This window comes from Podarcis vaucheri (assembly GCF_965113315.1).
Source record: "Podarcis vaucheri genome assembly, chromosome: 5".
NCBI lineage: Eukaryota > Metazoa > Chordata > Lepidosauria > Squamata > Lacertidae > Podarcis > Podarcis vaucheri.
The window spans coordinates 63,613,892-63,622,749 of record NC_138763.1 but is presented as its reverse complement, the minus strand read 5'-3'; the positions used below and the strand labels follow the sequence as shown (position 1 = coordinate 63,622,749).

The following is an 8,858-nucleotide window of genomic DNA, read 5'->3' as shown; positions in this document are numbered from 1 at the left end:
GCAGTGGGGAAACAATGAACAGAGAGGGGTAGGCTTTATGTTAGGGAGGCAGAACCTCAGTTAAGTGTTTTTATTGATTTACTTGATTTAGATCCTGACTCAGCCATGAAACTCACCTTGGGTCAGGTCACTTATCCCTGAGCCTAACCTAGCTCACAGGGTTCTTGGGATAAATTGGGAGCATTCTCTGAGCTCCTTGGAAGATATGCAGAATAACAAAACACAGTATATGCAAAAATAAATAAGGCATGTTTATGTTACATACAGAATTTCTTAAACAGTTACACCTCAGACTCTCCTCTCCTCTGAAAATACTAATCCACCTCATTTAAAGAAGGAAAACAAAATTCCAATCCAACAATTTCAAACAATTTCAGTGGAACAAGAAAAAGAAAATATAAAGAGTGATGTTAAGACTCTGGAGTAGTAAACTGTCTCCATGAACAATTCTTTGTTATTTTCTTAAGGTCCATAACACAGATGGTATCTTCCAAATGTTACATTAATGCTAAAGCATGCGCATTAGAATCGTTTGAGGAAAAAGCACTAACAGCTTGAGGAAAAAGCACTAACAGTCTTATGTTTACCTACGGTACTTACAAGTTAGTCCCAGGTGAGTGTGCATATTATTGTAGCCTAAATGGATTCATAACGCTACCAGCTAATAGAACATGCTGAGCAATTGGCCTTGACATTCTTGTTGGCTGCTATTTTGATCAAATGAATGCTAACAATGGAATGGTTTACAATGGGGACCGGGAACCAGTGGCCCTCCAGATGTTGTTGGATTTCATCTCTCATCAGCCTAAGTCAGTGTGGCCAATAGTCAAGGATTGGGGAGGGGGAATCATAATCCAACATAATCTACAGAGCCACAAGTTCCCCATCCTCAGTTAGTAGTCCTGGCTCATCATCTTGAAGAGTTGCATTCACACTGGACAAACTTGATTTTCTGCGACAGTCAGCTGGGCGAAAGAATGGCAGCTGCTTTGCTCATCTTCGCTTCTCCGGCTGAAGACAGTGAGAGGCGGTGCCGCTGTAGACATCTCTCTGCCATTTTTGCTGTGTGTGAGCACTGCCATTTCTGAAATCGGGTTCACATTGGAGTCGGCAATATCTTGGCCACTGCATCGAAACAGTTGGATGAGACACTTCCGGAACTAGGAATGAAATCACAAATAATTATTGTTGTGCTGAAATTATGTGAGGTGTCCTGGAAAGCCATTGCAGGGGGATGGGCTAGATGGACCTTTGGCTCCCGTCCAATTCTACAGTTCTTTGTTTCTATGTTGCATGTTTAAAGCGAAGGGTACACATGCCTAAAATGAACCACTAAAACAGGCGTCAGCAAACTTTTTCAGCAGGGGGCCAGTCCACGGTCCCTCAGACCTTGTAGGGGGCTGGACTATATTGGGGGGGTGAACGAATTCCTATGCCCCACAAATAACCCAGAGATGCATTTAAATAAAAGCACACATTCTACTCATGTAAAAACACCAGGCAGGCCCCACAAATAACCCAGAGATGCATTTTAAATAAAAGCACACATTCTACTCATGTAAAAGCACACTGATTCCTGGACCATCCGTGGAAGGCAATTAGGCCGGATCCAGCCCCGGGGCCTTAGTTTGCTTACCCATGCACTAAAACAACATAATCGGCCAAGCCCCATCATCTCCTAAATCAGAGGATTCTCCCAGAAGGGGGAATGGTGGCCCATATTGTGGGCAGTCCTCATCCCATGCTTTCTAAAACCCTGCAACTGATTTTAATAGAGTTACTCTGAAGTAAATATATTCTGGAATGCAAGCCAGAATCGATAGCGCATATAACAAGCTGAATAAAAGATGTCATAAATCATGGGAGTGAAGCAATAATTTAACACGTAAGTGGACAGAAACAATTTGTTAAAACAGGAATGGAAAAAAACAAACCAGAAATGTTCCCCATGGACTCAGAAACAATTTGGTTTAAATACCCAAAGAGGAGGTGTGCAGTACCTGACTGTTCATAAAGGCATAGATAACTGGATTATACACCGTGGCCGTTTTCGAAAAGAACGCTGGAATGGCAGAGAGGCGAGGGTCCAGATTGATGGAAGGATAGGTGGTGACCAAGATTGAAAAGGCTGCGTAAGGAGACCAGCAAATTAAAAATGCAAGGATCATAATGACAACCATTTTGGTCACCTGTCTTTCAGGTTTCCTTGTAGAGCCCAGTCTGCCTTGAGTATCTGAAACCTTGAAAAGAGAGAGTGGGGGGAGATATCATCAAAAGCATGAGCAAAGTAAGGGCTTTCTACCTAGATGACATCTGCAAGCAGGGATACCAGTAGGATTTTTTAGACCCAGTTTATTTGTTTTCAGGGAGGACATATCTAAGCAAACTCCAAGTTTAGAGCACATGTTTAAAGCCCAAGAGTATTCTGCCTGTGCTCTCCTTGCTGCTGGAGAGTGTGGTAAACTCTGTGTTTTGAACCTAGAGAGGCACCTAGCCAATTCTTTTGTTATTCACCCCATACATGTGGGTCATAGAGATTCATATATTTAATTCCCCTGCAGTTTTCAGGACTCTGAACATGTGTGACTCTCCTAATACGTCCACACTTGCAACTGTGTAGACGCTGTTGTTAAGATGATCAAGCTGAAATGAAGTTCACTGTTTGTAAAAGGGAGTGGCATGACATGAGATATTGCAGTACCACCACTCTTGGCACGATGGAAATGCCATCACCAGATCTGCACTGCTCATAAACATCCTCCTGAACAACACAAAGTGGGTCAGCCACACAGGTGACGTCGTTCAGATTTCTGCTGCTCAGCTGAGCATCTAGACATACTCAACCTGCTCCTGGCCTAGGAATCTGCACTAATCAGATCACAGCCTAAGATGTGCACAATATACATGACTAATTAAGATCCCAAAGTTTGGAAATTTGATCCATACAAAATCTAATCCTTTGACACAAAAGCCCACCAGTGCCAAAACACTCCTTCAGAGGGATTCGTATCTCTTGCAAATGTTCTCACCTACCTTTCTAAGTTTCCGCATCAGTTTTCCATAGGATATCAAAATCACCAATAAGGGCAGGATAAAACAGGTGGTGAAGAATGTAATGATGAAAGTACGGTTGTTATAGTCTCCAGAATACCTATAAAAACCACACGAGGTTTTTAGGTTCTGCCGGATTAGGGCTGATCAAACAAATGCCGCATCCCCAAGTTGCCTTACCAGTTGGGTTCACACGTAGTTCCAATCTTGCTGGTAGTGTAGCTGCTCCAGCCCATTGTAGGAGGGATGGTCCAGATGAAGGAGAAAACCCACACAAAGGCTACTCCCAGAGCTGCATGCTTCCCCCTGAGGCGCATGTTTCCCATGGGACGGCAAATCACAATGTAGCGCTCAAACGCAAGCAGAGCAAGGGACCAGAGGGCGACTATTCCTGCAACGAGAATGAGCTAAATTAGGGGGAAGAAGAAGTTGGTGTAACATATTGCAAGGATGGGGAACCTGTGGCTCTCCAAGCCCCAGCATCCTTGACCACTGGCCATGCTGGTGAGAGTTGGGAGTCCAACAACATTTAGAAAGCTACAGATTTCCCACTGGGTGGAGTGCTGGACTTTGACCCGGGAGATCTGAGCTCAAATCCCTAATCAAATGGACATGTGAAGCTGCCTTGTACCAAGTCAGACCAGGAAGCAGTTCTCTAGGGGTTTTCTCTCTGCTTTCTAGAGAGACAAGGGACCATCTGCAGGTTGTTCCCTTAGGACAAATGAGGCACTGCTCCCACCACCTCAGTCTGCCATCAGCTACTCCCCACCTGCCTGCTTTCTTCAGTCTAGGGAGCGGCCAAATATTGTTTAGAATGACTTCTTCTGGGGCTATAAAAACAAAGGCAATGCATCTGATCTGAATTGGAGGCAGAGCGCTCAGAGAAACGGGATGCTTAGAATTCTGCATTCATGGAACTTTCCAGGATTAGAAGCAATTTGGCACAGTTCAGCCCGTTTAAAATGCCATTAATTCTAAAGGGGGGAGTTGTCTGTGTTTTATGATGCTGCTGAAATAAAGGAGACATGAAGGAACTTAAGTTCAGTTGCATGATGATGATGATATATGTGAGGGGAGAGGTTGTTGGATGTTACAGGGAAAGCAGAAATGGGCTGGGCTGCTTGCACTGGTCTGTAACATCCATTGGGAAACCTACACTGGGCACATGTACAAAATGAGTCATTGCAGTGATGTGGTTAGAGTGTCGGGCTAGGACCTGGGAGAACAGGGTTCAGCTCCCCACTTGGCCACGAAGCTCACTGTGTGACCTCAGGCCAGTCCCTGCCTCCCAGATGAACCTACTTCACAGAGCCATTGTGGGGATTAAATGAGGAGAGGAGATCCATGTACGCCACCTCACACTCCTTGGGGGAGAAGTGGGATATAAATGCAATCAGCCAATAACTGTTAGATACAGAAACTCTGTGTGCTGTGCATTGACTAACCTTAGGTTGCGAGAAGCACTGCCAACCACATGTCGCTCATGCACCCAGTTAGCAGAACTTCCTTTCAGCATGTACAAGCTGCTCAGCATTTACAAGGAATCGTTTTAGGAATGGTAGGAGAGGGGGGTAGGTTGTGGTTTGGGAGGTACAGTAATATGCCACTGAAATGCTCCAGTGACAGTAGAGGAAGGCAGGTGTTCCTGCTGAGCAAAACAGAGAAGTGATTGAAGAACAACTTTACCCCAGACCAGTATCTTCTCCCTATAAGTCACACATCCTGCAGGAATTATAGCCTATGGCATTGGCTAGCCCAGCCTGTCGCAAGCCAAACTTTTCTTAACCCCTTCTACCAGCTCTTAAAATGTGCATTACAGAATATAGATGCTATATTCACATTGGCTGTTTACCTCCTTGCTTTCTGTTAGGACCACTGCACTGTGGAAGAGTTCACTCTTTGCCAGCAGTCAGTGTTATTATTGCTAGAAGATTCAGGGGGGGACAGACCTCCCATTGCCATTCCCCTGAGGGTGCTTGAAAAAGGATGTGATGATTGTCCTAGGAAAGCATTATTGCTCTTGACCTGCAGACGGAAATAGCTCGTCGGACGACCCTTTCCAAAGGCAATTTGAAGCATAGGTCCATATGGAACAACCATCACCGAGACCCAGTGTGCAGTTGTAAAGTGGGTAGTATATTAGATTTGGGCTAGGGAATCCTGGGTTCAAGGCCCGAATACAACTCTGAATTTCCCTCGGTGGCCTTAAGTTGCTAGTCCTCAACGTCATGGCATTATCATGAGAAGAAACTGGAAATGTATGTATCTATGTAAAATGGGACAGTCCCAAGTTTAATCCCAATGGGAACATAGGCAGTACTGGACCGGTGGTCTGACTCACTTAACAGGCAGCTTGCTATGTTTGTAATCCAGCATAATTGCCCTGAAGTAGCTATGTGGACAGCACAAAGATAGAACCAATTAACTGCTAGATTTCACCTAGGAGTGCTATTTGACAAGCTAGGTGCAAGTGTGTTCAGAGAATATGAAGATTGTGAGGATTCATTGGCTAGCAGAAAGAGCCCTCTTTGGGTGACCTGAGATGCAGAGTAATTGACCAATTAACCAGATGAAGCACCACACTTAATCAACGAAGAGCACTTTAATTGGTTAATAGCCCTGAGTTACAATACCGTTATTTTTCAGGGAGACACGCTTCAACATTATCACTTCAAATTATAAAAGGTCCCCCAAGAAAGCATGTCTCATGCCTCCCCCCTCACCCTGGAGTTTGGGTTCTGTAGCACACAGGATTTCTTCCAATATGTGCAAAGAGATAAATCCCTATTAGCAATCACAAAGGCGCTTTTGCTAAATCTCATAAATGGATAGCTGCTAGCAAACCTTGCTATGTTATCTTCAGAATGAAAAGCTCAGTAACAGCAAGCGCAAAAGAACTCAGCAATCATCCCAAGGTACAGCATGTCTGTGAGCCGGTCCCTTTTGCCTGCAGGCAAAAGTAACAATGCAGTCCTATGCATACTTCCTTGGGGAAATAAGACTCAGTGGGATTGACTTTGGAAGAAGCATGCATAGGATTGCACTGTTATTTAAATGCATCTGCAACTTACATCGAAGGCTGGGAAGATCAGTAACCTTTTCACTTACCAAAGAACGTGACCGCAAATCCTTCCAGCACACATGCCCAGTGGCCCATGAAAAAATAACCCTTCAGATTAGTCAAAAAGCTGATTGTGCCCCCAATCAAGGAGACCAGGAAATCAGCCACGGAGAGGTTCACGATGACATAGTTTAGAGGTTGCCTCAACTGCTTGAATTTCAGAGTCACTAGGATGACGGTAAAATTCTCGAAGAGGGACAGGGAAGTCACCAAGAACATCAGAGCAGAAAGAAGGTGGAAGTTCCAGGGTTCGATGAAGTCCAGGGGTTGCAAGAATGGATCCAAAGGCGAGGAACTTGCTGGGGGATCTAGCAGCAAGGATCCATTTTCAGGTTCTCCCGTCAGACCATCCATTTTTGTCTTTCAACATAGAAGAACAAAGCGTGCCAGGGAATATCAGCACACCTAATCAATCACGGTCACCTTCCTAAAATGGAACTTCTTCTTTATAGTAGTAGGTTTGGTTTCTTTAAAAACAAAGGAACAACACTCTTGCAGTCTTGCAAACTAAAGTTCTGAATGGAAAGGAGTTTGGTGCTTGTGGTGGGATCATGCCCAAGCAAGGGAGTCTCTGGCAAGCCATCTGGTGGTCTCCTTTTTCTCTCTTTGCAGCTGCCACCGTCTCTCTGCCAGCAAGATTAAAGGAGCAAAGGGCTTCCTTCTTGTGATTCTTCAGTGAGGCAGCCAACAGCAGTGCAGGGATGGCCCTGGCTGCAGCTGCTCTAGCAGGGGAGAGATGAGGAGGCTCAGGAAGGCATGCCTTGCCTGCTTTCGAGAATTAGAGAGAAGGAGTCTTCTCTTCATTAGCCAGGAAGGGGGAAAAACGCCTTCCTCGTGTTCTCTCACAGCTATAATTGGAACAGAGTGGAGGTTTCTTTCTGCCAGATCTGCTGGAAAAGAGGATGACCAGACAGCATCACAAAGGCAATTGGATTGATACCTGGGCAGGTAGATAATGAGGCGCAACGAACCTCTTTGGCACCATTAATGCAGCGACACTGAATGCCTACAACTAAATTGTGGCAATTACTGGCAAAATTTGATTTTTAAAGTATATCATTGCATAGAGGTGTGGTGACATTACTTTTTGTAATGTCTGTTGCCTTTTCCTCCAGTAGTGCATTCAAACAATTTGTTTTAATAAAATTATTTCTGATTTCTAGAGGGAACAAATATGCTCCTCACACCTTTCCATAATCATAACACCCCCAACCCCCTTTTTATAGACTCATAGCATCAAAGCATTGTAGGGTTGGAAGGGACCTAAGGGTCATCCGGTCTACCCCCTGCATTGCTCGAATCTCAGTAGGGTGAAGGCGCCTGCCTGATATCAACAGCCATACGATTGCTGCATTGTATGTAGTGTCTGCAAGTTTCTCTGGTTAGCAAATCGGCTCCAAAAGGCTGATGATCCCTGTAGTCAGAACTGATGGGAACTGAAAGCTCAGAGCACTGTCCTACACAGAGGTGTAACCAGACTCCTTTTAGAGATGATTAACTGCTGCATTTGAAATTATTGGATTGCAAGCAATGTAGATGGTAAAGTTACCTGCTTGTAGTGGAGCTTGACTGGAAAGAGCATAGTCCAGAAGAGGCAGAGAGAGGCAGCACCGAGCACAACCCACCATCTAAATTTTGCACCACAGGCCTTTTGTATCCCAATCCATCTTCAGCTGGAGCCTTCTCTGTCTAGACTTTAAACTAGCCTCCCTGCGGCCATATGCCAGGCCCCCTCTTGGCCACTTTTAATTAGTCAATGGATAGATCAATTTTATTCAAGCGCAGTTGTCCTAGCACTTTTAAACAACCTCACTGAACACAGTTTCTGAAAGCGAGGTACAATATTGCTCTTTGGACAGGTAGCAGAAGAATCTACCTCTGAAACAACAAGCCTCTTTCCCCAGTCATTTCAGACAATTTGGTCACAATTTATAGATCCCAGCAAATTCCAGAACAGTTCAGATCTTGTATGTTCATTTTGACCCAGACAGTCTATATCTTCTTGCCTGGTTGCGATCCTGGTGTAGTTTTCATGCCATAAAGAGAACACTTTTCAGTGTTTGGGGCAGGTTCTTTGAAAGGTTAACCTTTTCTGCAATCAACAGTGTTTCTCTGCAAATATTTTGTAAATTTAGGGCAGTTCCAACACACACATTTAAAGCACATGGTTTCCCCCAAAGAACCCTGGGAACTGTAACATGTTAAGGTCTTAATCTCAGGGCCATGCGTCCAAGCCCCACATTGGGGAAAATATTGCTGTATTGCAGGGGGTTGGACTAGATGGCCCCTGTGGTCCCTTCCAGTTCTACAATTCCATGATTCCATGTTCAGAATTGTAGCTCTGTGACATATAGCCTATTTGTCTGTTTCTGAGCGCACTCCCAACCCCAACTTCCACCTTAACTGGACCCCAATACCCCTTTGGGGCATATACAACCCCCTCCTAACACATATTTCCCCTGGCCCCACCCCTCCAATCTCTTGCATCTCTACCTGCTAACCCCCCTCCCTTTATGTGAACTGTCTGTCCATTAGTCTACCCATCTCTGCTTGCCTGCCCCCCCCCGCCTCGGCGGCACCGCTGGGGCATCTGCAGAAGCCCTAAAGAAGTTCTTAAAACACAGACTAGAAGTGACACAAATGACCACCTAATCAAAACGCTCTGTAGAAGCCACCAACCAACAAA

At 44.9% G+C, this 8,858-nt stretch overlaps 1 protein-coding gene across 2 annotated transcripts; it reads right to left on the bottom strand.

The window, feature by feature from the left end:
• Positions 1-230: 230 nt before the first annotated feature.
• Positions 231-6,933, bottom strand: LOC309533767 (vertebrate ancient opsin-like). 2 transcript variants are annotated; one of them, XM_082225343.1, is made up of 5 exons: positions 6,160-6,933; positions 3,232-3,442; positions 3,034-3,151; positions 2,001-2,240; positions 231-1,160 (listed from the first exon to the last, which is right to left on the bottom strand). In XM_082225343.1, exons 1-5 carry the CDS (start codon positions 6,524-6,526, stop codon positions 930-932), a joined length of 1,167 nt encoding a protein of 388 aa, XP_082081469.1. In that variant the 5' UTR covers positions 6,527-6,933; the 3' UTR covers positions 231-929. The 2 variants fall into 2 exon arrangements, with proteins under 2 accessions (XP_082081469.1, XP_082081470.1); XM_082225344.1 differs by having other exon boundaries at positions 2,190-2,240.
• Between the last annotated feature and the right edge of the window lie 1,925 nt (positions 6,934-8,858).